Raw genomic sequence first — 25,709 nt, 5'->3', positions numbered from 1 at the left:
GAATGACGAGCACAAGAGAGAGAGAGAGAAAGAGAGAGAGAGAGAGAGAGCGCGGGATGAGCTTAACAGCGGCGCAATTAGTCATTTAACAGTGTGCAAAATGTTAACTTAAACGCTAATCAATCAAAAGTATGGAAGACCATAACAGAGGCGCTTTGAAAAGTTTAACAGCAATATGTTAGTCAGGCAATCAATCAACATATGCAATGTACATAATAGAGAGAGAGCGTAGCTTAAGCCTGGCGCTGTTGAGCGTTTAACAGCGTGCAAAATGTTAGCCAGCGTAACGGTAATCAATCAAAATAACAAATGACGACAATAAGAGAGAGCTTAGCTTAACAGTGATGTTGTTAGCCTTAACTTTATTTAATAACAATTACGAATAGCTGTAGGTTTTGAGGTTATGCTGCTTGTAGTCAAGTTAGATGCGCTTTCGATTGAAATGCAAGATTTATATGAAAATGTATTTAGCCACATATATGCGAACATGTAAATCAACGCAAATTGCTTATTTATGCAGCCATTTAAACTGCATCAATCACTCACACACACACGCAAACACACACATGCACACACATACACTTATGCAGAGCGAGTATCTTGCAGATGCAATCGCGAGTCACGGAAAACTTGAGCTCTAACTGCAACTAACTGGCCAGCAGTTGGCGCTGCGTGTCTGTATCTGTATTGGGGCAGCGAAATTGCAGTTATGCTCTGATTTGTACCAGTTTTGACTTTCTTGTTTATAGCGCATTAATACATTAAGACTGCTATATTATTCATTTAACGCCAGGTTTCTTCAGCCGCGAGTGAAACGCGTCAACAGAATAGGGGGAAAAACTGCAGCTAACAAATACACATCGATTGTATTAGAATGTATTTATATATAGTCAGCTATATGAAAAGATGTTGAAGTAAAACTATGTTTTGATATAACGCTTCTTTTATTTAGTTTTCATTTGTTTGTTGATCGTGGTCATTTCACTTTCAAAACCAACTCACGACATCTCGGACGACAAAAGATATCCAAAAATGAAGAAAAAATCCACAGCGTCATCGTCTTGAACTTTCGATTTTCGTTGGGCTGAGCCACAGACACAGCGTTACATCCGCTTTCCGGGCATAGCCAGAAGACAGAAAGAAAAAAATACAGCTATAAAATTATGAACCAAATGTGAAACGGGAATGAAAAAGATACACTGAAAAGAAAGCGACGCAATCGAGTTACCAAGCCAAAGAGCAGGGGAGGGGAGGAGGGGAAGGGAGGGAGCTGCCAGTGGAAGGGAGCAAGCAGCATACACATGTAGCTGGCTTATGCAATAGGCCCTGCTTCGGCTTAGGTAAACGTGCCTCGCTCCACTCGGCCATTCAATTTCAAAATAAATAAACTGCGGCGCAATTTTCAACGCTCTGGCACGCTTCTTTCGAAAACTACGCGGTTGTCGCTTGGATTTTGATACGAATTGCATAAGGCGTCGCAAATTAAATGACAAAATAGGCAGCCAAGCATGCGCACCAGGTTTTCCGCTGAAAGAGTTTGAAATCTTTAGCAATACAATGAAATATCTAACACTTAAAATTTCTGGAAACGAGCGATATTCACTCTGGGCACTTGATAAGAAAGTTGAGAAGTCTGACTAGGAATGGAGACTTCTTTGTACATAGCATCTATACCTTAGCAAGATTTACTCTGCATTACTTAATTCCCTTCTCTACTCTTCCAATGCAGCATCTTTCCGTGCAAGGCGATGCATCACACATTGAATCGGCTGCGCTGCCATTGGAACACAGAGCTGGCTATGGACCCCCAGCGCCTTCACCTATCTATGGAGCACCACAGGGACCGCTGAGCACCGCCGGTGCTGGTCCCAGCAACGATCTGTCGGAGGAGGCTTGGCCGCTAGCCAGCACCAATGACAGTCCACAGATCAAGCATCTGCAGGTGCAGTGCGAGAAGACACACATGCGTGTGAACATTGAGTTCGACAGGCCCTTCTATGGCATGATCTTCTCGAAGGGCTTCTACAGCGAGTCCCACTGCGTGCACATGCAGCCCGGAACGGGCCATCTGAGCGCCACTTTCGAGATCTTCCTAAATAGCTGCGGCATGAGCAGCTCGGCCAATCACAATGCGGCGGGCTACGGTGCACCCACTCCATCGGGCAGCTATGTGGAGAACACAATCATTATTCAGTACGATCCCTATGTGCAGGAGGTTTGGGATCAGGCACGCAAGCTGCGCTGCACCTGGTATGACTTCTACGAGAAGGCCGTCACCTTCCGCCCCTTCCAGGTGGACATGTTGCACGCTGTCACAGCCAACTTCTTGGGCGACAACCTTCAGTGCTGGATGCAGATCCAAGTGGGCAAGGGACCTTGGGCTTCCGAAGTGTCGGGCATTGTGAAGATCGGACAGACCATGACCATGGTGCTGGCCATTAAGGATGACGAGAACAAGTTCGACATGCTTGTGCGTAACTGCGTCGCTCATGATGGCAAGCGTGCTCCCATCCAGCTGGTGGATCAAAATGGCTGCGTTGTCCGACCCAAGATCATGAGTAAATTCCAGAAGATTAAGAACTTCGGACCCTCCGCTTCTGTGGTCAGCTTTGCCTACTTCCAAGCCTTCAAGTTCCCCGACTCGATGAACGTGCACTTCCAGTGCGTCATTCAGGTCTGTCGCTACAACTGCCCCGAGCCCAAGTGCGGACCTGGTCTGCCTGGTGGTGAATATGGACTGCCACAGATCGGCGGCAATGCGCTCTCCGAGGAATACGGTCCACCAGAGGCTTACGAACGCAATGACTTTGCTTTGGGTGGTCTGCCACCAGCAGCTTATCCCGATCCACGTCATCCGGCTGCCGATGCAAGCGGCGCTTACTCCGAGAATCAACCCGATGTCGTACCCTCGCCACAGGCCCAAACCTCAGCGGTGACCACAGCCGAGTCAGCGGGCAATGCGGGCAGCGGCCCAGCCAGCTCCCAGGCGCCGCAGCCGCAGCCACAGCAGGGCAGCAACGAACTGGGTCTGCCGCCTCCACCACTACCCGGCCAACCTGGCCAATACAGCACCGTGAAGCGCAAGGATGATCTGAGCGGTGGCAATCTTGTTGCACTGGGTGGCCGTCCACGCTCTGTCGAGGGTCTGGATGATCTGCGCGGAGTGCGCCGGCGTCGTGACACAATGGAGATTGTGGTTAAGCCAAGAATCTACAAGCGCAACGCACAGGAGATGACCGACGTGAACACGAGTCGCATCATTCAGGTGGTGGCACCTGGCGATGTTAACTTTGCGCTCAATAGCAATGCCAGCAACGAGACGGTGGTCATACAATCGGCGCGCTCTGCCGATGCCGAAACCATTTGCATGTCTGTGCCCAGCTTTGTCGGTGGCTTGGTGATGCTGTTGCTCGTCCTGGCTGTGGCCTCTCTAGTCGCCGCCTTCCTCTTTGTGCGCGTGCGCCATTTCGATCGCAAGGGCGCGGGCATGGCCTATGTCAACTAAGTAGAAGGCACAACACACAGCACAACACACAGACACACACACACACGCATACACACTAGGTATCCATGGCACCATCATTAGCACGGCGTGAATTGAAAACCAAATCAGTTTTATGTGCACCTCTCTTCATTTCACACTTCAAATTTCTAACTTATTTATGCTGTCTCATGCTCTAAAGCATTTCCCTATTTATTATTTTATTTTAATTTTTTTTGGCTATTTATTGAATTATATTTTCGCATGGCAACGATCCGCCTTATCTGCATAATTCTTTAGTTCTTTAGCGATCGAAATGAATCGAAATAAACGAAAATTGTGACGTAATTTTTCTCATTGTCAGATTTGTTAAGTTTCAGTTATACATAAATAATTTAAAAACAAAAAAATCAAAAAAAAAAAAAACGGAACTATCTAAATTACGAGTTTAAATGGCACAGCGGATAACAAACGAAAGAAAATGAAAATCAAAGCTGAAAATCGTTTACAATAAGTTAATATAGCAGATGTATATATTAAATTATTTATTTATTACTTTATCTGATAGCTGCGAAATAATAAAAAGTTTACTTTTATTAAAACAACGTGTCCGTTCTTATTGCTTATGGGCTGTGCTGAATAGATGCAAAATAATGCTGAACTCGTAAAACTGCTGAATGTACATGTGTACATGGACGTCTATAGATGCATACAGAAGTTTAGGCATATTTTATGAAAATCTCAATTGTACTCTACTTATTTATTTACAAACACATAAATATTTACAATTCTCTCGTTTACATTTTGCCAGAATATAGCATAAAATAAAAATTCATTTATGCAGAAATCTTTCTAAATAAAAATCGCCTGAGCCTTTGTTTCGCACAACACTTTTGTTTGAATAATCGACTATGAATTACGTTAACTATAGCGAATAGCACTCAAGAAGGTAACAAATTTGAACAGTTAGGCACGTTTACGCTGCGCGTGCATCGTTTATTGTGGCTGGGACAGTCACCTCGAGTCCGTCCATGTCCTTGGTCAATGTAATTTGGCAACCTAAGCGTGAGGTATCCGTAAGGTCGTAGGCCAAATCCAACATATCCAATTCCTCATCTCCTGGCTTTTCCGGCAGCTTATCATAGTCAGGAACTTTGAATATGAGATGGCATGTAGAACAGGTCAAGGTGCCCTCGCAGGCACCAAAGCCATCTAGATCCACATTGTTGTTAACGACGACGTCCAGCAGCGAGTCGCCGACCTTCCCGGAAGACTTAATTTTCTCGCCATTCGCTCTTATAAAGGTCACATTCACACTGAGAGACACAGAGAGAGTTACATATTACAACTATTTCTTAGTTTTCCCTTGGGCGTGTTTGTTAATTAGATGCCACTTACACATCTTGTTGCCGCAACGCCAGACCCAGCGAGAAAGTGCGCGTGAAATTTGTTGCTCGAATTTCGTTGGTCAAACAATTTCGTATGTAAGCATTACGCAGCGATAATCTTGCTGTGTTTCGTATTGTGTTTATGACTAACATTTTTGTTATGTTTGTGCCTTCTATCTAATCAGTTAACTTAAGCACCCACGCCCTCTTTGTCTGGCAATATAGGCGTTATTATTTAATAAAAAAAGAGGAATTAACAGACAATTTATGTAGCACACGCAACAGCTCTCAACAGTAAATAATTGAGGAAATCTGATAGCTGACAGGTGAAGATAATCATATGGTAAAGCTAAAGCTGCCAGACCGTTCTGCGTTTTCAGTGCTGCCCAGTCTTACACAGATAAGCCGCCAATGCTTTAATGCTCTCATATTGATCTCTTTCATTACTCTCGCATCCTTCATGCTTAAATAATAAAAAAAAATTAAAATATATATATTCTCATTACAATTAGAATGTTGCCTGGATTAATTTTGTACTGTTTAATAATACAAAATGCTGTCTTGCAGATCTGGCAGCCTCATCGTATGTTATCGATAACATACTTGTTTACATTTTGTTAAAGCATGGCCAGTTTACATTTTTGGAACGAATTTGAATTAAAAAAGCCTCCATTAGTTACCTTACAAATTGAGGATACAGGATTTGGTAGGTTACGTTATATTTTAAAGTCTTAAGACCCCTATTCAATGAACAAATCTCCACGCAGCAAAGAATGTCTTTGTGGCCATCAATGGCTACCTGCAACAGTTGTCCAGACCTGATTTCTTGGAGTTTAACCATACAGCCGCTCTGATAGGACGTCTAATGGCACGTCGGAAAAACTCTTTTCGTGGGATGCCAGGATTTCGCGCTGTCTGCAAACTTAATGCAGCGCTTTGCCGACTACTCCGTCTTGATTTACCTCGCGACTTGGAACATATTCGTGGAGCTTTGCCCGATGCATGCGATGAAGAGCTTTCTGGCGATATGCCCACCCGGAACAGTTTTGAATTTGTCTTGGTGCGATTGCTAGCCTTTTATCATTTGCATGAACGTATTCGTGACTGCTGTCAGGCGGCTATAAAATACTTTGGACAAATGATACGCAGCAACTTTTTTATGGAGTTCCTGACCCTGCTAATTGCAGCAGTAGCCAAGATAAATAAGCTAAGCTTAGTGCAATCCAACAGTTGTGCTACATTGTACAACAAGCTGCAACCCCAGTGTCTCAACTTTCCACAGGTGGAAAAGCATAATTTCCTGCCTGAAAACTGTAAATTGCCAACGCAACTGCGTGTAATTAAAGAAAGCCAGTCAGCTGTTGGAGAGGAAGAGGCTAATCCTGCAGGTGTTAATCTGCTTATTCAGGCACCTTCCCTGATTACGAAAGTAGAAAAGGCTAAGCAAAAGCTTAAGGCAGATGTGGGTACAGTGGTAGCACGCCAGACGCCTATAGCTCCGACACAGACAGCTTTTCAGATGAGTTCACTGTCCACAGTGGAAGATGTGAAGCATTTTATCCTGCGTGAATCTAAGGCACGCAAAAAGAATCCTGGAAGCTGTGTAACGAAACCAATACAAAATCATGAATGGTTAGCTGCGAAAACGTTATTTGAGCGCAAACTACAGGCCAGGGATCAGGCAAAAGCTTTGAACATATTTCGTAAATTTATTGGTAGTAAAATATAACATGAAGAAACTCACAACTCAATAAGTTATTTTACACTTACAGATTAGAGAGCATGCCCTCAGCCAGTTGCATACGCTTTAGTCCCACAATATGTTGCTGCGAATGTACATGGTTCTTCTATAAAGAGGGAAACATCAATAACATAATTCGGATTGTTAGTCATTGACCGACTATATTTACCTTAACAAACTTCTTAAAGTTCTGGCGGCCTTTGTATTTGTTGTCAGTGCCGTTGGCTGCATCCGTTTTATCTTCGTCGCCAACGTTGATACTTAAGTTGCACAAGCGCACTTGTATGCTATTCTTTAAGCTTGCAAGCCATTTAACATGCTCTAGCTTCTCTTTATCATCCTCGTCGTCCAGCTCTTTCTTTATAGGCTCTATATCAATTTCTAACCCATCTGCATCTGGGTTAGTTTCCGACTTAATCTCCTCATGTAGCCCGCTACATGATAGCCAGCCGCTTACATTTATTTTACGAGGCTGATCCCTTGGCTTGCGAACAATGTACTTTGATTTTGGTTTCGATTCATCTTCAAATGGTTCTGTGCTAACTGAATCCTGATCGTCGTCGCTCACATCCTTGTTCTGTTCTCGTTCATCACGTCTTTTAAAACTGAACATATTTTCATTATCGGATTCATTGTCTGATCTGATATGCCCAATGGATTGCCTACGTTTCTTGCCGTCCCCAAAGTTGAAAAGATTCTCATCGTCGTCGCTGTCGCTTTCGTTTATCTGCTTCAAACACAAACGCTTTCGTTTTTGAGATGTAGCTGGAGCAAAGTTTTGACTTGAAGCCTGACTCTGTGATTTTTCCAGAAAATTTCGCACACTAATTTTGCCTGGTTTACTGATATTTGGGCTAGGCACCGCTTGCTTAGATAATTTACTATTGGTGTCCATGCTGGGTTCAGTCGGCTTGAGTGATGCTTGCTCCACAGGTGGGGAAGCTTGTGACTTGAATTGGAAAAGTCCTTCATCGTCCTCGCTATCACTCTGAACTATTTGCAATGTAACTTTTTCTGCAGGTTGCTTGCCACGCGCAGATCTTCTGGGCGAGATCTCCTTTTTCTTTGTCTCTACTTCAACTTGCTGCTGAGGATGGGATCGCGTTGAACGTCTAGAAGACTTACTTGTAGTTGGCTCTACAGCGGCATTTTTAATGGTGACTTCAGAGGGCGCATCAATGGAATTATTTAAGCTTGTCTCGACCACAGGCAACGTTTTCGATTTCTTTTTCGATTGTATGGCAATGGGTTGATCGTCCTCAGAGGAATCTAAAATACGTTCAATTTTACGTTTTGACTTGTTCTCAACAAATGCTTTTGCTTTCTTGATTGGCGCCTCGATCTGAATGTCTTCCTCCGAGGAGGAGTCCAAGTATATGGCATTATTTTGTTTTTTAGACAGCATCCTGTTTGATTTTTGGATTGGTTCTGGTTTTGGTTCCGATGACTGATTTTCACTTCCAATGCTTGGTGCATATATTTCCGATTTCTGAGATTCGGTGACAACAAACTCAGATGCTTTGTCTGCGTCTCGTTGTGTTTGACTGCGTTCTGTATTTGGAACCAAGATCGAAGAATCCATGGACTCGGTTGTAGCCAAAGAGTTCTCAGTAATTCTGTACGACGGATTACAGAACTTTTCCAAGGAGCAGTGTAAAATAGCTAAGCCAATTTCATAATCGGGTACAGGACGTAGTCCGGCCTGCTCTAAAATACCTAGAAGAATAAACAGATCAAAATTAATAAAATACAAATAAAGCTAACACTTGTAAAAGACACTTACATTGTACACTAAAAATAGTTTCTGTTGCTTGGGATTGAGTAGACGTCACATATTGTATGACTACGACATTCGCTTTAGTTAGAAATGGTTTTCGTACGCCAGAGTTGAGATCTTTACAAGCGCCGCCTGCTTTCAGAACTATCGGGCCGTACATATCGAGGTGCTTTCGATTCATAAATACAAATGTTTTGCCAGCGAAGAGTTTTGTGCGTTCTGGACGCCACTTAATGCTGGGCAAATCTGCTGGCTGTACGGGCGTAAAATCTTCAGGCTTAGGAAAATTATCGGGTATGTGAATACGCGTAGCTAACTTCAGCAACTGTCGCCAGAAATCCATACGAACGATGGGTTTATTCTCTAGTAGTGCATGTAGAAGCTTTACTGTAATCGTCACCGTGTCCATAGTTAAATGCGAGCACTCATCCGTCCAAGATGGCAAGATAACGCCATTTAGTGGTTTTATTAGGTTATTTAATTCTTGTATCTCAGTGACATTCAGCGCGGATGCAGTGGTTATCAATTTAAGCTGCGACAATTTCCACACATTCTTCAGGGCACCAAAGCGAATCTTGTCTCCAACTAGCATTGGAGTTGGAGTCTTTGGATTTATTTTTTTGTTACGGTCAATATCATTGTTGATGAATGTACCGTACCGAGAGCCCAGATCTTCCACGGCCAGCGGCCCGCCATTGGAGACACAAATCTTTACATGGGCGCGACTTATACTAAGGTCCTCAGCCAAAATGACGTCTGTTGACATGCGACCGATTGTGTATATCGCTTTGGATGAAAGCAAAACGATCTTTTCTTTATCTGCAACATCTCTTGGTTATTATATAAACTGTGAATATATGTTTAGTTGTCGACAAACCATTATCTACTTTTGTGAAAACAAACATAATTTCAACAATTTAAACAGACACCACAATTTCACAAAGACCGCTAACAGAAACATCTGTTGGCATGCTGTTAAGTGTTAGTATTTCTGTTAAAAGTTAACATAGTAATGTTAAGCATAGTACTCATCTCAAGTACACAACTGACAAGTAATTTTGCTCTTGCTAGTGTGAGCGGCATACCAGTCGTTACGTTCACAGTTGAATGGCAAGCCGGTGAACTGCATTCGGTTTTTTTTTTTTGGATTTGTTTATTGTTTTTATTTAGTGAAGCAATATTTTGTAAAGTTAATGTGCATAAATAAATAGTTTAAAATGGCACATTTAACGGGTACACGTGTCAGCATGTTCAACGAGTCCTTCCTCAACGACAATGAGCACGATTCAAATGCCGTGCTCATGGAATTGGACAAGGGGCTACGCAGTGCAAAGCAGGGCATACAATGCGAGGCAATTGTCCGCTTTCCGAGGCTTTTTGAAAAGTATCCCTTTCCCATACTTATAAACTCGTCATTTATCAAATTGGCCGAGTTCTTTGTGAGCGGCTCAAATCTTCTGCGTTTCTGGGTGCTGCGTGTGTGTCAGCAGAGTGAAAATCATCTGGACAAGATTCTCAACATTGACAATTTTGTGCGGCGTATTTTTATGGTAATGCATTCGAATGATCCAGTAGCGCGTGCTCTCCTGCTTCGCACTCTAGGCGCCGTGTCACGCGTAATACCAGAGAAGCCACAGGTGCATCATGCGATACGCCGAGCTCTCGACAGTCATGATACAGTAGAAGTGGAAGCAGCCATTTATGCCAGCAGCTGTTTTGCCGCCCAATCGAGCTCCTTTGCCATCAGCATGTGTGCAAAGATCTCCGACATGATTGAATCGCTGCAGGTACCGGTGCCGATGAAGTTGCTGCTTATTCCGGTGCTCCGTCACATGCATCACGATGCCAATACAGCGGCCTTGGTCAGCAAGCTGTGCCTAGAGCTGTTGCCCAAGTATCCCGCCCAAAGTTTTGTGGTGGCCATCATCAACACACTTACTCAATTGTCGTCACGTACACTGGTGGGCGTGCCAGGTCAACTCAATGTGTTGCTCGATTTCATGCAGGATTTGCGTACGCCGGTGCGTATTCAAGTACTCCGATCCTTCAATGAACTTGCCGGCAAGCAGAGCGTCAATGCCTGGCCCAAGCCTGCCATCGGTGCTCTCATCGAGAAATTCAATCTCTGCAAAAATGGAGCGGAACAGTTTCTCTTTCTCTCCATTCTCTTGAAGCTGAGCGAGTGTCCACTTACTTGCCAGCATTTATTGTTGGAACATCGTGACGCTTTGCTGCGCCTGTGCAATGAGTGCATCAGTAAATTGGATGATTATACCACAGCTACACAAGCAATGGCTGTGCTGGCTGCCTTGTTGGCATTTGGTCTCAAGAAACAGGTCGCACAAGTCGACGACATCTTGGATATGGTAAACCTACATATGGAGGGGTTGCTATTTTGTACGGCCCGTCGTGCGGAGTTCAATCGAGATCTGCGGCGTGTGCTGGCATATGGCATACGCATTACCCAAGCCAATGCAGATTTCGGCGCTGACTTCATTGAGATGGTAACCAATACGCTTGGGGACAATGTGAATTATCCGCCAGATAATTTACAGCTCATTTGCGAAGCGGCTGTTGGGCTCTGTGAACACTTTCAACTGCGCAAGTATGCATTTTCCACAGCTGAAGGACTAGAAGATGAAGCAGCCATGGAAACGGAAGAGCCTGCACCGGCTAAGGTAATCTTTCTCATATTCAATAAATAAATCAAATATTAATATTTCGATTTGCAGCCGAATCCAATGCTCGCCCGTCTGCCGCTTATTCTGTACAAGCTGAACAAACTGGTGGACAGCGAGGAGCAGCCAGAGCAGTTGCTGCGCACAGTGGAAATACTTAGCGCTTTGGTCTGCCAAACGACCATGGGCTGTTACCTGCCGCAGGAGGTGGTACACTGCTTCGAGAAGTGCATTGACCGCGTCAACTGTTGGACTCTCTATCGCATAGCTCGCACGGCTAGCCGCTATGGACATCACTACGTTGCGGCGCACATATATACGAAGGTCTCACAGATTGTGATCAGTGATCATATGCACTACTTTCTGGTGGCTCTGTCGCAGATCTCGCAGGCTGAATGTATACTTAACTATGGCTTAGAATATTCGTATATGCGGGATAATTATGGGCCCACGGAAGCACCTGCGCCATTGTTGCCGTTGATGAGGCGCTTGGAAGCGGCAAGCAATCTGTATCAGCAGGCGCTGGCCAGCATGCGTGCTTGCTCTTCGCCCCAACATCCGTGTAGCTTTCAACTGGAGTATCTGAAATTGCGCGCACAATTCCTCCAAACTTTGCACTTGGCTGTAACGGTGAAGAATGCGCAAGTAATAGTGCCACCTCCGGCGATTGCGGGCAGCCTTGCACAGAATTCACGTGATTATTTGCAAAAATTTGGTCATGTAACGAATCAGTTGCGCAAGCTGGTCAAGTCGCTGAAGGCTTGTGAAGAGACATATGCGCGCCTCTATAAGTCATCATTTGACGCGGATAATGTGACGTTGGAGTTTCTTGAAGTAGCCGAATTTCAATGCGCGCTTTTCGCCCATATTATCGAATCAATTTGTTATGCTACGCCACCAGAACCGCCTGTCTTCCTGACCACAGGCAATCATCCGGAGACGCGCTTCTTTGCTGCTAGCTGTCAGCGAATGGAACAAATGCAGAAAAATCTACCACAGGAACCTCCCAATGCCAAAACCATTAGCAACAGACATTTAGACGTGATCATTGCTCTGATTGAAATCATAACAAAGACGCCGCTGTGCTTGCCGCGTTACTTCTTCCAGATACTGCAGTCTACACAGATAAAGCTGTCGGTTAGCCCGCAGCCTCGTAGCAGCACAGAACCCGTCATTGTGCAGTCTGGCAGCAATTTAGTCATCAAGGTTGAGGGTGTACTGCAACACTTTAGCAAACAGCAGAAGCACTTCCGACGCGTAGACTCAGTGCAACTGAGTCTTACATCGCAGTTGCTAACGCCACGCCCTGGCAACGAGATGGTGAAGTCACCCAACAACGACACAGTCACATTGAATCAAATTGTGAAACCACAACGTGATTTCCTCTCAGGTAGCTTCTTGCTGCCCATCTCCAGTGGCGGCCAGTTTCAGGTAACGTTGGAAACATTTGTAGTGGATGAGCATGGAATAACTTGGTGCACGGGTCCGAAAAGCTCAATGGTGGTGAGAGTGCTGGACGATCCAACAAAGCCGGCTGCAGCGCCAGTGGCTAGCACTTCTCAAGCCACAAGCCAAGCAAGGCGCTACTAAAACAGAGAATAACAATAATGTCAAGTTTAAAATATGAATTTAAATTTGGCGGTTAACTTTAACAATCACGCAGCACTGCATTGGGCACAAGTGGCATCAGTGCGTTGATTTTGTGTGAATGGCAAACCAGCTGTTTCCACACTAGCAATTGTGCTCTTCACACTGAACTTTTCACGTTAGTCGTTGTAATAAACAATGTAAAGAGATATCTCCGAAAATTTTGTAGTTTATTTTTTACAAGAAATGCGGGTGTGTATCAACGCAGGTCAGCTAGCTCGCACTAAATGGAGTTTATTGGCAGTAAAGGCAGTAGTTTATCTTTGATATTTGATACCTCATAAAAGAGCTGCCTGCAGCTAGCGAGCGAGCAAGTGGGTTTATGCTGCGATTGTGAATTTTAATTAAAATCAATTAGGCGCACACACAAAAAGTAACGCACGCAGAGAGAACACACCATTCAAATTTCAGACTATCATAACACAAACAGACAGTTGATCAAATTCCGCGCTTAACCTGTGGTGCATACACCACAACCCATGGACATAATTGCCCTAATTGGAAATAAGAGCAGCGGCAACAACAGCAGCAGCACCCAAGCAGCGGCTCCACTAGCATGGCACAATTTACGCTGTGAGTAGACAAGTAGGAAAGCTAGGCTCTTTTAGCACAGAGTCCATTACGAAGCGAGTAGGCGACGGCACGGATAGCGATTGCTGTTGCCGGGGCCTACCTAAGAGGGTGCGCTAATATATCTATTTGTATTGTATATATGTATCTATATACATATATAGAGACAACTTTGTTAATCTATTGAAGTCGTAATATACGACGCGTCGTAATATTATGCAAGTGAAATGGCTGCCGTCGCCTACTAATACATAATGATCTACACACACACGTTTTAAATTAATTTTTACATATCTTTTGGTTATTGGGTGTCTGCTGCCTATAGCTACAATAAACATAATGCTCCGCCCAACAACGATATCATTACACGCGTCGACTGCGACTGCGAGCATGTGCCTCTGTGTTCGGTTAATGATGTCCAGCTAAGGTTCTTAGTGCCTGATGACTTAACGGAGGTAAGTATGCACACCTGTTAAAGAATATACTTATTGAAATTACAATTTATTCAAGGTTCGCACGCTGTGCCAAGAATGGTTTCCAATCGATTATCCACTGTCATGGTACGAGGATATTACCTCAAGCTCGCGCTTCTTTGCGCTAGCCGCTGTTTATAATCTGGCCATAATTGGTTTAATTGTTGCTGAAATCAAACCGTATAGAAATGTTAATAAGGAGGTAATAGCCAATATCAGTGATAGTGATGAGTTTTACACGAGGTTGAGCGGTTTTCCCATGCAGGACAAAGGCATATTGCCGGACTCGATGGGTCGTACCGCTGATGTGGGCTACATATTATCGCTGGGTGTTCATCGTTCCCATCGTCGGAATGGCATCGGTTCGCTGCTACTGGACGCACTGATGAACCATTTGACGACAGTAGAAAGACATGCGGTGAAGGCAATCTTCCTGCACACGCTGACCACAAATCAACCTGCCATATTTTTCTACGAGAAAAGAAGGTAACCCACTTCCATTAACTCACAGTGCATATAGATAATAGCCCTATATTGCTATTGCTTTGCGTGTTTTTAGCTAATTAACGGTCATTCCTTTTTTTATTTTCTTGCAGATTTACGTTACATTCGTTCCTGCCCTACTACTATAATATACGAGGCAAGGGCAAGGACGGCTTTACGTACGTGACCTATATAAATGGCGGTCATCCACCTTGGACATTATTATATCCTTTTATCAAATGTCTTTACTGTATTATAGCTTGTATATTCTTGCTCACTGTTTCTTTACACTTTTGGTTGCCTTAACTCCTGCCACACAGATCACTTCAAGCACTACGCTTCCAAGCTTCGTCACACTGGTAGCCTTTGCGTGTGGATGGTATCCCGCGTGCAGCAAATGGTACGTTGGTTCTACCACAAGCTGCTAACACGCTTCAATGCTATTGAATGAGCCAAACGGACTGCAACCACTCCCCCAATCATTCTTCCGACACTCGAGAGAATTGTGTATGATAAGTGTGTTCTCACATATGCATCTGTAACATCTGTCACATCTGTCTAGCATCTTGAATCATCGTCCTGTTGATAACGACGTACACAACATTCATGTTAAATGTTAGGCGAGCCAAATCGTTTCGTTTTATACTTACAAACCAAGGAACAAAAATGTTGAAAGTTGTAAAATAGTCTTATATACATGTAAAATAACGTTTTTAAATATGTATATGTTCACTGCTGTAAATAGTCGTATCATCTTTTATTTCAAATGCTGTACAAAATATCTATAGCGCAAGTGATTTTTATACGTTCTTTTTTATATCCTTTTTTATTTAATCTATTTAATATTCTTTGTAGGTTTTTATCTTCTACGCACAAGACAGTCATTTTAGTTAGTTTAGCAAACAAACAAAAAACAAATCGAAAATACAAAGATGCTCATGTTTTAACGCTTTATGTATGAAAAGTGCAAAAAATAGCTTTGAGAACTGAATAATGAAACGAATAATATATGCATAAATCGAAATCCTACAAGCCCATTATTATTTTTTTTAATATGTTTCCTTTATAGTATTTTGTAAAAGTATTTTAATGCAAAATGTTTCAGAGCCGATTCATGTTATATTAGACACAATTTACTTAGCGAATTGTCATATTTTTAAATAAAAACTTGTAAAGTTAAAAAGATAAGCAGGCAATTTTGTCATATTTTCTTCAAGAATTTTGGGATTAGATAGTATAGATAACTATTTTGGTGAATTAAAAGTCACCTAAAATTAGTCACCTGTTGTCTGGCCTTGACAACAAGAGCGCGAGAAATTTAAAAGAATTTGCAAAGTGACTGTGAGTAGCGATGGTAAAAATGTCAAATAATTATATACAAGTGTGTCACATTTGTGGCATTTTTTATTTTAAGCATCTGGCAACGCTATACACATGTTTGTTAAATTAATCGACTGTTGGTTGTTATCGATAAATGTATATATGCGATATTTTTCGCTGCGCTATTGTGAACTTTAGAGTAGGTGAGGACCTGAACGTCAATTCAGTAGCATATATTTGTTGAAACATTATTACAAAAATGTTCTCAAGAGCCGCACTCCTTACAGGTAAGCGTAGAAATTGCAAAATTAGTTAAATAAACTATATACATTTGCGGTTTGTTTTCGCAAAGCGTATGTCTATATATCCAGACGACGACCGTGAAAATTGTTACGGCACCGCAAATTCTGCCATCGTGGTTTATGTAATCACGAGCATAATTCCCACAAGGAATATCAAAATTGATTTTTTTGGCAAATGATTGAATGCCAAATATTACTAATCCTGTTTCACTTGTTTTTTAGCCCAGCGCCCGTTGACTTTGGTGGCTAGTCGTTCGGCAGCTGCTGCCGCTGCTCAGCCAGCAGGTGGAGCTGTTGAGCGCCGTCAACGTCCCGAACATCCCGGCAAGGTGCGTTTGGGCTTCATTCCAGAGGAATGGTTCCAGTTCTTTTACAATAAGACTGGTGTCACCGGCCCCTACACATTCGGCGTGGGTCTGATCACCTATCTCTGCTCCAAGGAAATCTACGTCATGGAGCATGAATACTACAGCGGCTTGTCGCTTGGTATTATGGCCATTATTGCGGTCAAAAAATTGGGTCCAGTTATCGCTCGCTGGGCTGATGGTGAAATCGACGTAAGTTTGTACAACCCTGATATTGTATGAAATGCAGAAAAACTCTTTTTCTGTAGAAAATTGAATCTGAATGGAAAGAAGGTCGCGAAGCTGAGCTCAAGGTTCTTGCCGATGCCATTGAAGCCGAGAAGAAGGAGCAATGGCGCGCAGATGGTGCCCTCTTGTTGATGGAAGCCAAGAAGGAGAACATTGCCCTCCAGCTTGAGGCTGCCTTCCGTGAGCGTGCCATGAACGTGTATTCCGAGGTCAAGCGCCGCTTGGACTACCAGGTGGAGTGCCGTCATGTTGAGCGTCGTCTCAGCCAGAAGCATATGGTTAACTGGATTGTGGCCAGCGTGCTGTCCAGCATCTCACCCCAACAGGAGAAGGAGACGCTGAACAAGTGCATTGGCGATTTAACTGCTTTGGCTCTGCGTGTTAAGAACGACTAAACGACTCGACTTTTAGTTTGTTAAATTGTAAAATTACACAGAAATGCGAGACGCATAAAAAAATCGGAAATTTACCATAAAATGTAGAAACATTTAATACAATATCTGTCTTGGAATGAAATGCTGCTCCACCAAACGGCTGTGTTTTTGCCTTCAAGGGGGATCATCGAGGATCATCAAAGTACATTTATTGCAGCTTATCTTACTAATTACACACACTTATCAGTCTTCATCTGATCTAACGTCTAACGCGCGTCCGTCTTTCAGTCGCTCCTCGAACTCATCCACGACGTCTTGGTGGCGATCCTCCTGCAACGTCTGCACACAGTATTCAAATGCTGTGACTACGCAGAGGGGTTTCTCGCCGTCGTAGAAGCCGGTGCCCTCCCGCAGATAGGTCACGTGATTGGACAGCAGCCAACGTTCCAGCTGTGTGAAGCAGGCGCACTGCCAAGGATTGCCCTCGATGGCCACACGCTTCAGATTGGTAAGCGTGCCATTCAGATCCGGCAGAAACGTTAGCTTGTTGTTGTCGATGAGCAAATCGGAAACGCTGCTCAGGCTGTCCAGCACAACAGAGCTAATCTGGGTGAGCTCGTTGTTTCCCAAATGCAGTTTCTGCAGACGGCGCATGGGTGCAAACATGCGCACATCCAGGCTAGAGAGTTCGTTGTTGCCCAGCGACAGATACTCCACAAAGGGCAGCGAGGAGAAGGCCAGCGCATGCAAACGCTTCAAACTGTTGGCATTCAGATTCAGTTTACGCATACGCGACAGAGTTCGACTGCCGAACACCTGCTCGTGCAGGTACTCAATATTGTTGTGCGACAGGTCGAGTGTGTCCAGATCCTCGAGCGCTGCAAAGGTGTCAGGCTTGATCTCGATGATATCGTTGGACTGCAAATGTAGCTTGCGCAACGAGCGCAGACCCGCAAAGTGACCAGCACTCAGGCTGGCGATGCTATTGTGCGATATGTCCAGCAGCTGAAGTCTGTCCAGCTGTCGGAACTGGTTGTCAAAGAGCAGACGTATGTTGTTGCCGGATAAATCGAGTTGCTGCAGCGCAACCCCAGCAGAGCCGAAGACCTGTGGACGCAGTGCATCCAGCTCATTGTGCGAAAGATTCAAGGCACGCAGCTTAGCCAAGGGCTGAAAGGTGTCCCTGCCAATGGTCTTCAGAGCATTCTCAGCCAGCTGCAGCTCCAACAGTCCGGCTACTCCTCTGAAGCTTGTTGCATTAAGCTGTAAGCATTAGAAAGTCGTTTGGGAAATTGAGCTTTACTGAGAATACTTTGATATGATGGGATGATAATTGAAATTTAATGGTGTTGCATATCCATTATTAGCGGTATTTTTATAGGCAAATGCATTTCTAATGCTTGTAGATACTTCAGCCACAATTACTCAATATTGCGTAAAGCAAACAGGTTCTCATTTGCGACCTAAGCTTTAAGATACCTTAACCAAAGTCAAGAACTGATGATATTATGCCTCTTAAATATGAGCCAGAAATGGATTGTAGATATGTTGGTTAAGCTTAATAGAAATGGTTTATAGATGCGCTTTGTCTAGTTTGTTAGTAGGATATGCAAGCATCTGCTATAAGCTGGAACTGGTATAATGTAGTTGAGCATACTCTGCTAGACCCTAACCTGATGGAATTAGATTAAGTCGACTCGTGTCTATATGTAGAAGTGTAGATTAGATTAACATAGAAAGCAAACTGCGACCTCTCAGCTAAGCTCGTAATTTAAGTCGTATATGCAGAGCAGATGATGTCTTGCCTCGGGAGTCTTCATGCTCTGCTGCTTACTCACCTGGCTCAGCTGATTGTCGTTCAGGCTGAGCTGCTGCAGCTGGGGACAAAGACCGAGGCTTATATTTGTCAATTGATTGTGGCTCAGCTGCAGCTGCTGCAGCAGCGGCATGTGGGGCAGCTCGAGTTGCTGCAGCGCATTGTCTGAGAAATTTGCATAAATCAATTTGCGTAGCTTGTCAAAGAGGTCCTTTGTCAGAGCGGGCAGCTCATTGTGGCTGGCGTCGAGCAGCTGCAGCGACGAGTTGGCTGCAAAGTGCGTGGCCAACAGCTGCTCCAAGCGGCAGCCGCTGATATTCAGCTGCTCCAGTTGCGGCAGCCAGGAGAAGCCGCGTCGCTCCAGCTGCAGCTGCGGCACATGTGACAGATCCAAGTCCAGCAAGCCAGAGAGGCTTAGCGTGCTGGCAGCTGCAAAGCAGATTCTGCTGAGCTGCAGTTGTAGTTGCAATCGAAGACCTGACTTACCCATGCCCATGCTCAGCTCCGTGCGCTCATTCCTGATGCTCAGCCTGTGCAAGTTGTCTGTGGGAAAGTCTCGAACGTTTTTGAGATCCTTCAGGCTGCTCAGCTCGCGGCACTCGAAGCTGCGCCAGCCTTGCGTCTCGCATAGCTGACTCAGACCTAACGAAAGGCCGCAGCACAGTAGCCAGAAAACTGGACCAATGCGGGCAGGTTTCGCACTCAGCGACATTCCAGCTCGAATGCTCAACTGTGACTGAGTATCGGCCGTTGATAAGAGCGAACAAGGCTAAAGCCAGTTTTGTTGCCGGCAGCAGCAGCAGCAGCAGCAGCAACAGCTGATCCGGTTCTGAAACACATCTAGGCTGAGGTAGATGACTCAAGAGCTGCCTGCACAGACGAGTGCCACCTCGAGTGATGGCTGTCATGCATGCCTGATAAATTCCCCTAAAGGAAAACACACCCAATTCTATAGATAAATAGCATCTGGCTAGAACTCTATTTAATAAGCTTAGCATTGTTTACAATTGGATTATGTTTTCATATAAGTATTTTGGATAATTACGATTATTGTGCTCTTTAAGTATGTATATTTATATAGTTATAATATTTGTAGCATCAAGTAGTTCGTATACTATAATACAGTTGAAATAAACCACAAAGAAACTAATTACAGAAGGTACTAAAGCTTAGACTACAAATTAAATAACATAACTAACAATTAATTAAGTAATTAAGTATTAAACATAGAGCAGAAATATTCCATTAAATTACATGCATTTTTATCAGTTTTATATATATTTTAAAGACTTTTTGCATATTTATTTTGTACACAGAGATAAATGTAGGCAATTTTCTTATCAACTAGAAATGAATATAAGTTTAATTGAAGCTTTAAGTTTAATTTCTTTTACTGGTTTGGTAAGACTGCAAAAACAATTTGAGAGTATATCAATATATATATATATATATATGTATATGTATGTATGTGTGTGTGTGTGTATATGATGTATATTTAATCATATATTAAACTGTTCTATGCTCCTGTACGATGGAGTTTGTAGCTTATTGCCTAAGCGCCTGCTGACACTTGTGCGCATTTCTTGTCCTGTATTTTTATAGGGTATCTGGTATTCCGGGGCTGCTTGCAGTGTAGGGTATCTAAATCAGACTATAGTTACGGTTGGGTTTGTCATCTTGTTGCTGTTGTACAACGGCTGATAGTGGGCGCCCGGCAACGCGCTGTTCGCTCCGCTCTGGCAGCCATTCAGGTAGTGCGTCTTGACGCCATTTTGTTGTGATGGCGGCGTCGCTGCCTTGTGGCAGCCGCCATTTTGTTGCGGCAACGGCTCACCAATCAGCGTTATACGCACCGGCTTATGGACCACTGCAGGCGCAACTGTCTCAGCTCCATCCCAGCCGATGGAGGCGCGACGTGGATAGGCCGCGGCGGCCAGCTGCTGATTGTAGTTGGTCAACGTGGTCGAAATAATCGTGTGACGGCGCGTTTGGCTAAGAGCGCGACAATTGTTGTTGTTGTTGTTGTTGTTGTGATTGGTGCTGTGGCCATTGCATGATTGTGTCTGCTGCTGCTGCTGGGGCGGCTGCTGCTGCGGCTGTGGCTGGTGACGAATTATCGTGGTGGCTGCCAGCGTGGAGTCGTTGCAATGCAAATGGAGCGTCGGAAAGTGCGTGGTATAACTCGTATATTCAGGCTTACTTCTGCGAACATTAGAGATAAGACAGGGATTAGTCAGCAAAATATATATATTCTATCTATCGAGTCAGACTACTTTTTGGTATTTGTTAGTTTACAGCTTTACCTGGGAACTCTATTTAATTGCCGCATGCAATCGAAATAGTTCACAAACAGTGTTAAGTGTCAGGCAACAAATTTGTAAGGCTTACGGCTAAGATGGCTTAGACTTAACTTAATTTCTAATTATATCAAAGTTATTTGAGCTACCAAACAAACGAACCGAACTTTGTCATCATTTTTGTTATTTGTTTAGTATTTAATACATTTAAAGCTTTACTTCAGTAAGACTTAAGTCTAGTTTTGGTTCAGTTATAGATTTTAGTTTCTTATATGTGAGGCAAAGGTTCAAACTCCATTTGCTGTGACTGAAAAGCAGCCAAGCAGGCGACAATTATTATTAGCAAATATTAGACTGAGGCTCAAAACACAAGTAATAAAATTTAGTCTAAAGTTCGAGTTACGTTTGCTTAGTATTCAATGCAGCTAAAGCTAGTCCAAGAGTTCGAATCCTGTTTTAGTATTTAGTTAAGTATTTGATACAGTTAAAGCTCAGCTTCGTTATTCTATATTCAGGTGCAGGTGTTACAATTATCAAGACAGTTGTAGCTTAGGTGTAGTATACATAAGAGATTGATTGCGCAGAGCACTATAATGGCTAAAATGAAATCACAAAATAGTACCTGTTGCTCCCCAAACTGTAGTCTATATATATATGCATATAGTTGGATAGATAGATAGAGGCAGCATAGTGGGATGATATAGGTATATATATATATATATATATAGGTATATAAAGAGTGGTTAATCAGATGTATTAGGCAGTTACGAATAGTTAGATAATGGGCACAAGCTACGTACAAAAATGAAGTAAGTGAGTGCAACAGCAACTGCTGCTGCTGTGGCTGCTACTTGTTGCAAGCTGGCCAAATTGGGCCGCTGCCATTACAATTTGTGGCCATTAGCGTCAAGAGGCAGCGACTGATTTGCATGTTGCCGCAAGCCGAAAAGCTCAGCGTTGCATGAAAAGCAGCCGTCAGCCGCGGCAGCCGCAGCTGCAATTTGCTTCAGTTTAGTTGCAACAAAATACAAAACATAAAAACTAATTTGAAAATAAATTAAGAAATTTAAGAATAAATCGCTGATGAACGTTTGCCTACCTGGACAAACCCTCCGCACCAATGGCAAGTGGACGTGTCTGTGAAAGTGGAATTGGAAATGTTTTCAATAACTTTCGGTTAGTCAATGTTGTGCACACACACGCACACACACACACGCACACACACACACACATATAGTACTATATAAGCTAGGCATTGGAGTGCTGCACTCACCCGCTCCGTTTGGGTGGCCATGCTGATGCGTTCCTTGTTGGCCTGGTCCCCCTCTGTGGCCTGTCGCTTCTCCGCCTCCAGCTGCTCAATGAGATCGCGCTGCAGGCGTATGGTGCGATCACGATCGTCCACTTGACCCTGTTTAAAGAAACACACACACGCACACACCCAGCCAAGTTGTGGCAATTGTTAGTTTTGTGCTTGAGCTTAAGCAGAGGCCACTAAATTAGATATTCATGTTCACAAACTAAGCCAGAGAGTGTGTGTTTCGTTCAAGGCATTCGCAAAAGAGTTGCACAAATACGAAGTTTACACTATCCATCAACGTACACAGCCAAGCTCCAAATTCCGAACAAAAAACGCTTTTTAAAAATTGCTAAATTGCACAGTATTTCAATTGCCAAGCATTCCAGCTACGTTTTTTTTTGTTTGTATTTTTTTAGGAATTTATTGCCCAGTTAAGTTTTTTATGTTCAAAACCTAAACTAGCCGCAAGTCTAAAGCGAAACATAAAAAAAAAACATAATTATACAGGTTTACAATTGATAATTGGGCTCAAGTTTTCAAAAGCTGTTTCTAGTTACAATTGTGTTTCAGATTCCAGTGGACCGCTAAGAGAACTGGAATCTAATATACGAAACTATTCGACTTTAAATTTTTATCTTTTTAGATTTACTTTTAGCAATCTATAGCTCTATATCTCTATATCTGTATAACTCTTTTCATAGATTATTTGTCCAATGTTTTCTCAGCTTTTTTAGAGTCACTTTCATGAGTTCAACCTAAGCATAGGGCACTTTTTTCATTTTAATTGCATTTCGGATTTCATATATATACAATCAAATATTTGATGAGATTTTTCTTGAAGAAACCATATTTAATTGCATTTCATAACTAAATTAAATGAAAAGAACATTTTCTCAGTTTCTAATGGTCTTTAATTGTTTCAATTTAAATGCTTTATTTTTAAATGTGAAATTTTTAATTGTTTCATTTTCAATTGTTTTTTTTTTCAAATGATTAATTTCAATAATTTTCAAATGTTTCATTTTTAATTGTTTAACGTCAAATATATCATGTTTCATTTTCAAGTATTTCATATTAAAATGTTTTACCTTCACATGTTTCATTTTCAAATGTTCCATTTTCAAATGTTCCACTTTCAAATGTTTATCATTTATCATTTCATGTTTCATTTTCAAGTTTTTCATATTCAAATGTTTTACCTTCACATGTTTCATTTTCAAATGTTTAATGTTCAAGTATTCTATCTTAAAATGTTTAATTTCAATTGTATCATTTCATGTTTCATTTTCAAGTTTTTCATATTAAAATGTTTTACCTTCACATGTTTCATTTTCAAATGTTCCATTTTCAAATGTTCCACTTTCAAATGTTTATCATTTATCATTTCATGTTTCATTTTCAAGTTTTTCATATTCAAATGTTTTACCTTCACATGTTTCATTTTCAAATGTTCCATTTTCAAATGTTTAATTTTCAAGTGTTTCATTTTCAAATGATTAATTTCAATTGTATCATTTCATGTTTCATTTTCAAGTTTTTCATTTTTAAATGTTTTACTTTCACATGTTTCATTTTGTGTTTAGTTTTCAAGTGTTCCATTGCCAAATGCTTCATCTTCATCCTTTTTATTATAAAAGGTTTAATTTGCAAATGTTTCGTTTTCAATTCTTTCTTTTCTAATGCTTCATTAATCTCTAACACCCATGACATTTGCCCTTACAATTCACTTCTTTTGCAACTAGAAACAGTTTCCTTTCTATATAAATTTCCCAAATTTCGGAATTTAGAGCATGGTAAAGAGACAACAGCTAATAATGTGTGTGTTGTAACTGTATAATTGAACTATCTAGATGTAGCTAGTTATAAGAGTAAGAGTAAGAGTAAGAGTAAGAGTAAGAGTATTTGAGAGTGCGTGTTTGAATTTTGTACTCATAGCAAATATACAAGACAAATGTATATATATATATGGAATATAGATAACTAAGTATAATAAGCATAAAGTTTGTATGTTTTGTCTTCTTTTGTATGTGACATGCCAGAGTGGAAACATTTATATAGTAAAGAAAACAACAGCAATTCTATATATTGTTAAATTGAATTGTTCCTGTTCAGGGTGACTGCTTCGTATATATGGGCTTAGATAGGAAAGCAATAAGGTGAGCTTCGGATACTCTCAGACTGAGTTGGTTTTGTTGTGGTACGAGCAAACGAAATGCAAAAGAACGTGCAAATACCTGAAGGTAAACCACCTGTCTACGTAGATCCGATAGCTCCTGCAGTGGATCCTCCGTGGTGGACGAGGTCAGGCTGGCCAGGTCGATGTCATTTAGCTGCTTGCTATCCAGTCCACAGGCAGCGAACAGCTGCACATTGTCATTCTCGAAGGGATTTAGGGTCTCCGTCTGACGAGAAGAGGGAATAAGGAAAACCAATGAGCAAACATTTCCCATGCAATGTTTATGAGCTGAGAAAATTGATGTGTGAAAACTCAAAAAAGAAAATGACAAAACCTACCCGGTTGGAGCCAAATTCAGCATCCTGTGCAGGTGTGAGTGTGTGTTTGTGTGTGTGTGTGTGGATATTTGATGTGTGTGCAAAAGAAAATTGAAAATGAAAATGGAAATGGAAAATGAATGCAAGCGAAAACACGGAGTCACCCACCTCCTGTAGGATGCGACGTAGGCGCAGCAGCTGCTTCTTGAACTGCAGCACATCCTGAATCATGGCATTCCTGAAGGACTTGTCATACAACATCAGATCGTCCGATGAGCTGTGCAGCTCCGCGTTGCCAGCCAGACCACCTGCTGCACGTCTCGAGCTGGAGGCAGATGTTGCACCTAGCTGATGCTGATGCTGCTGCTGGCGTCGCTGCAAGCTGGACGTCGACGAGGCGGTGGAGGCGCGCGAGGCAGCGGTGCTGCGCTTGCGGCTGGAAGCGCCGCTGTGCGTGGAGCGCAAACTGTTGTCCGAGTCGTTGCCAGTTAGCTGCTGGTCCTGCAGCCGGGAGCGATTCAGCAGGCGTGTGGCGCGAGCAGGCAGCTTGGCGCTGTGAAACAAGTAGCAATTAGAGCGAGGATTAGAGAGCGAAGTTGACTGGAACCTGAGATATGTGGCATTGGCTGTGGGCGCACTGCTGGGCAGAAAGTGAAATTGCGGGCTGTGGGCGTGGTGCTGGCTGCAGCTGAGCTGCTTTATGCCCAGAGGCGAGCTGTTGCGCTGCTGACTGGAGGGCAGAAACCTATTCTCCGAGGTCTTCAGGTCCGTGCGCACCCGTCGCACGCAGCTGGGCGAGGATGTGGCTGCACTGCTGGACATGCTGAAGCGACTGGTCGCATCGATGTTTCTACTTTTCTAATTTGTTGTTGTCAGGACGACGATGACGATGACACAATCGGGACATGCGCAGTGCGCCACAAACAGCTGACAGCGGAGAGTTCAGCGTGTGCCGAGTGGAGAATGGGGACTGGAG

General features: G+C 43.0%; 9 protein-coding genes across 17 annotated transcripts in view; 5 read left to right on the top strand and 4 right to left on the bottom strand.

Moving 5' to 3' along the window:
* Nucleotides 1–1,713: 1,713 nt before the first annotated feature.
* On the top strand, nucleotides 1,714–3,636 carry LOC111598685. The gene has a single exon (XM_023314049.2). It carries the CDS (start codon nucleotides 1,724–1,726, stop codon nucleotides 3,503–3,505), a length of 1,782 nt encoding a protein of 593 aa, XP_023169817.1. The 5' UTR covers nucleotides 1,714–1,723; the 3' UTR covers nucleotides 3,506–3,636.
* Nucleotides 3,637–4,041: 405 nt separating this feature from the next.
* LOC111598731 (adrenodoxin-like protein 2, mitochondrial) lies at nucleotides 4,042–5,201 on the bottom strand. The gene is made up of 2 exons (XM_023314123.2): nucleotides 4,880–5,201; nucleotides 4,042–4,797 (listed from the first exon to the last, which is right to left on the bottom strand). The coding sequence occupies exons 1-2, from the start codon at nucleotides 5,020–5,022 to the stop codon at nucleotides 4,458–4,460; spliced, it is 483 nt and encodes a 160-aa protein (XP_023169891.2). The 5' UTR covers nucleotides 5,023–5,201; the 3' UTR covers nucleotides 4,042–4,457.
* A 239-nt stretch (nucleotides 5,202–5,440) lies between these two features.
* LOC111598746 lies at nucleotides 5,441–6,610 on the top strand. Its single transcript, XM_023314147.2, has 2 exons — nucleotides 5,441–5,575; nucleotides 5,637–6,610. Exons 1-2 carry the CDS (start codon nucleotides 5,494–5,496, stop codon nucleotides 6,596–6,598), a joined length of 1,044 nt encoding a protein of 347 aa, XP_023169915.2. The 5' UTR covers nucleotides 5,441–5,493; the 3' UTR covers nucleotides 6,599–6,610.
* Nucleotides 6,563–9,353, bottom strand: LOC111598745 (nibrin). The gene is made up of 4 exons (XM_023314145.2): nucleotides 9,265–9,353; nucleotides 8,394–9,206; nucleotides 6,780–8,326; nucleotides 6,563–6,716 (listed from the first exon to the last, which is right to left on the bottom strand). Exons 1-4 carry the CDS (start codon nucleotides 9,290–9,292, stop codon nucleotides 6,636–6,638), a joined length of 2,469 nt encoding a protein of 822 aa, XP_023169913.2. The 5' UTR covers nucleotides 9,293–9,353; the 3' UTR covers nucleotides 6,563–6,635.
* A 116-nt stretch (nucleotides 9,354–9,469) lies between these two features.
* On the top strand, nucleotides 9,470–12,761 carry LOC111598675 (integrator complex subunit 7). Its single transcript, XM_023314034.2, has 2 exons — nucleotides 9,470–11,065; nucleotides 11,120–12,761. Exons 1-2 carry the CDS (start codon nucleotides 9,605–9,607, stop codon nucleotides 12,653–12,655), a joined length of 2,997 nt encoding a protein of 998 aa, XP_023169802.2. The 5' UTR covers nucleotides 9,470–9,604; the 3' UTR covers nucleotides 12,656–12,761.
* A 254-nt stretch (nucleotides 12,762–13,015) lies between these two features.
* Nucleotides 13,016–15,000, top strand: LOC111598677 (N-alpha-acetyltransferase 60). 2 transcript variants are annotated; one of them, XM_023314038.2, is made up of 6 exons: nucleotides 13,016–13,285; nucleotides 13,608–13,737; nucleotides 13,793–13,957; nucleotides 14,021–14,241; nucleotides 14,352–14,462; nucleotides 14,557–14,994. In XM_023314038.2, the coding sequence occupies exons 1-6, from the start codon at nucleotides 13,269–13,271 to the stop codon at nucleotides 14,687–14,689; spliced, it is 777 nt and encodes a 258-aa protein (XP_023169806.2). In that variant the 5' UTR covers nucleotides 13,016–13,268; the 3' UTR covers nucleotides 14,690–14,994. The 2 variants fall into 2 exon arrangements, with proteins under 2 accessions (XP_023169806.2, XP_023169804.2); XM_023314036.2 differs by having other exon boundaries at nucleotides 13,793–14,241; nucleotides 14,557–15,000.
* A 710-nt stretch (nucleotides 15,001–15,710) lies between these two features.
* On the top strand, nucleotides 15,711–16,984 carry LOC111598678 (ATP synthase subunit b, mitochondrial). Its single transcript, XM_023314039.1, has 3 exons — nucleotides 15,711–15,845; nucleotides 16,083–16,417; nucleotides 16,474–16,984. Exons 1-3 carry the CDS (start codon nucleotides 15,818–15,820, stop codon nucleotides 16,846–16,848), a joined length of 738 nt encoding a protein of 245 aa, XP_023169807.1. The 5' UTR covers nucleotides 15,711–15,817; the 3' UTR covers nucleotides 16,849–16,984.
* Nucleotides 16,985–17,054: 70 nt separating this feature from the next.
* On the bottom strand, nucleotides 17,055–19,456 carry LOC111598676 (insulin-like growth factor-binding protein complex acid labile subunit). The gene is made up of 3 exons (XM_023314035.2): nucleotides 19,130–19,456; nucleotides 18,666–19,072; nucleotides 17,055–18,090 (listed from the first exon to the last, which is right to left on the bottom strand). Exons 1-3 carry the CDS (start codon nucleotides 19,353–19,355, stop codon nucleotides 17,071–17,073), a joined length of 1,653 nt encoding a protein of 550 aa, XP_023169803.2. The 5' UTR covers nucleotides 19,356–19,456; the 3' UTR covers nucleotides 17,055–17,070.
* A 653-nt stretch (nucleotides 19,457–20,109) lies between these two features.
* Nucleotides 20,110–25,709, bottom strand: part of LOC111598679 — a 30,455-nt gene continuing 24,855 nt past the window's right edge. For 3 of the 8 annotated variants that reach the window (XM_023314040.2, XM_030225571.1, XM_030225573.1), the window contains 5 exons: nucleotides 24,902–25,286; nucleotides 24,475–24,642; nucleotides 22,214–22,351; nucleotides 22,040–22,077; nucleotides 20,110–20,845 (listed from right to left, as the gene is read on the bottom strand). In XM_023314040.2, the coding sequence (XP_023169808.2) occupies nucleotides 20,290–20,845; nucleotides 22,040–22,077; nucleotides 22,214–22,351; nucleotides 24,475–24,642; nucleotides 24,902–25,286 (1,285 nt within the window). In that variant the 3' untranslated portion in view covers nucleotides 20,110–20,289. Of the gene's footprint in view, nucleotides 20,846–20,946; nucleotides 21,585–22,039; nucleotides 22,078–22,213; nucleotides 22,352–24,474; nucleotides 24,643–24,901; nucleotides 25,287–25,709 lie in introns of all 8 variants that reach the window. The other 5 variants (XM_030225570.1, XM_030225574.1, XR_003944361.1 and 2 more) reach the window with 4 other exon arrangements.

This window comes from Drosophila hydei, unplaced genomic scaffold (assembly GCF_003285905.1).
Source record: "Drosophila hydei strain 15085-1641.00,03,60 unplaced genomic scaffold, DhydRS2 tig00008135-arrow-pilon, whole genome shotgun sequence".
Lineage (NCBI taxonomy): Eukaryota > Metazoa > Arthropoda > Insecta > Diptera > Drosophilidae > Drosophila > Drosophila hydei.
Note: the sequence above shows the minus strand (reverse complement) of the source record. Positions and strands in the feature narration are given on the sequence as shown.

Excerpts from the sequence above, each read along its gene's own strand:
- LOC111598685 (XM_023314049.2), top strand. The coding sequence starts at position 1,724 with ATGCAGCATCTTTCCGTGCAAGGCGATGCATCACACATTGAATCGGCT.
- LOC111598731 (XM_023314123.2), bottom strand. The coding sequence starts at position 5,022 with ATGTTAGTCATAAACACAATACGAAACACAGCAAGATTATCGCTGCGT. Across the intron at positions 4,798-4,879 it reads GCGTTGCGGCAACAAGATGT|TGTGAATGTGACCTTTATAA; the intron begins GTAAGTGGCATC and ends TGTGTCTCTCAG.
- LOC111598746 (XM_023314147.2), top strand. The coding sequence starts at position 5,494 with ATGGCCAGTTTACATTTTTGGAACGAATTTGAATTAAAAAAGCCTCCA. Across the intron at positions 5,576-5,636 it reads AATTGAGGATACAGGATTTG|CAAAGAATGTCTTTGTGGCC; the intron begins GTAGGTTACGTT and ends ATCTCCACGCAG.
- LOC111598745 (XM_023314145.2), bottom strand. The coding sequence starts at position 9,292 with ATGTTTGTTTTCACAAAAGTAGATAATG. Across the intron at positions 9,207-9,264 it reads TTTCACAAAAGTAGATAATG|ATAAAGAAAAGATCGTTTTG; the intron begins GTTTGTCGACAA and ends GAGATGTTGCAG. Across the intron at positions 8,327-8,393 it reads AACTATTTTTAGTGTACAAT|GTATTTTAGAGCAGGCCGGA; the intron begins GTAAGTGTCTTT and ends TTATTCTTCTAG.
- LOC111598675 (XM_023314034.2), top strand. The coding sequence starts at position 9,605 with ATGGCACATTTAACGGGTACACGTGTCAGCATGTTCAACGAGTCCTTC. Across the intron at positions 11,066-11,119 it reads AAGAGCCTGCACCGGCTAAG|CCGAATCCAATGCTCGCCCG; the intron begins GTAATCTTTCTC and ends TTCGATTTGCAG.
- LOC111598677 (XM_023314036.2), top strand. Across the intron at positions 14,242-14,351 it reads TTTTTCTACGAGAAAAGAAG|ATTTACGTTACATTCGTTCC; the intron begins GTAACCCACTTC and ends ATTTTCTTGCAG. Across the intron at positions 14,463-14,556 it reads CATCCACCTTGGACATTATT|AGATCACTTCAAGCACTACG; the intron begins ATATCCTTTTAT and ends CTCCTGCCACAC.
- LOC111598678 (XM_023314039.1), top strand. The coding sequence starts at position 15,818 with ATGTTCTCAAGAGCCGCACTCCTTACAG. Across the intron at positions 15,846-16,082 it reads AAGAGCCGCACTCCTTACAG|CCCAGCGCCCGTTGACTTTG; the intron begins GTAAGCGTAGAA and ends CTTGTTTTTTAG. Across the intron at positions 16,418-16,473 it reads GGGCTGATGGTGAAATCGAC|AAAATTGAATCTGAATGGAA; the intron begins GTAAGTTTGTAC and ends CTTTTTCTGTAG.
- LOC111598676 (XM_023314035.2), bottom strand. The coding sequence starts at position 19,355 with ATGTCGCTGAGTGCGAAACCTGCCCGCATTGGTCCAGTTTTCTGGCTA. Across the intron at positions 19,073-19,129 it reads GGAGCTGAGCATGGGCATGG|CTGCCAGCACGCTAAGCCTC; the intron begins GTAAGTCAGGTC and ends TCTGCTTTGCAG. Across the intron at positions 18,091-18,665 it reads ACGACAATCAGCTGAGCCAG|CTTAATGCAACAAGCTTCAG; the intron begins GTGAGTAAGCAG and ends TAATGCTTACAG.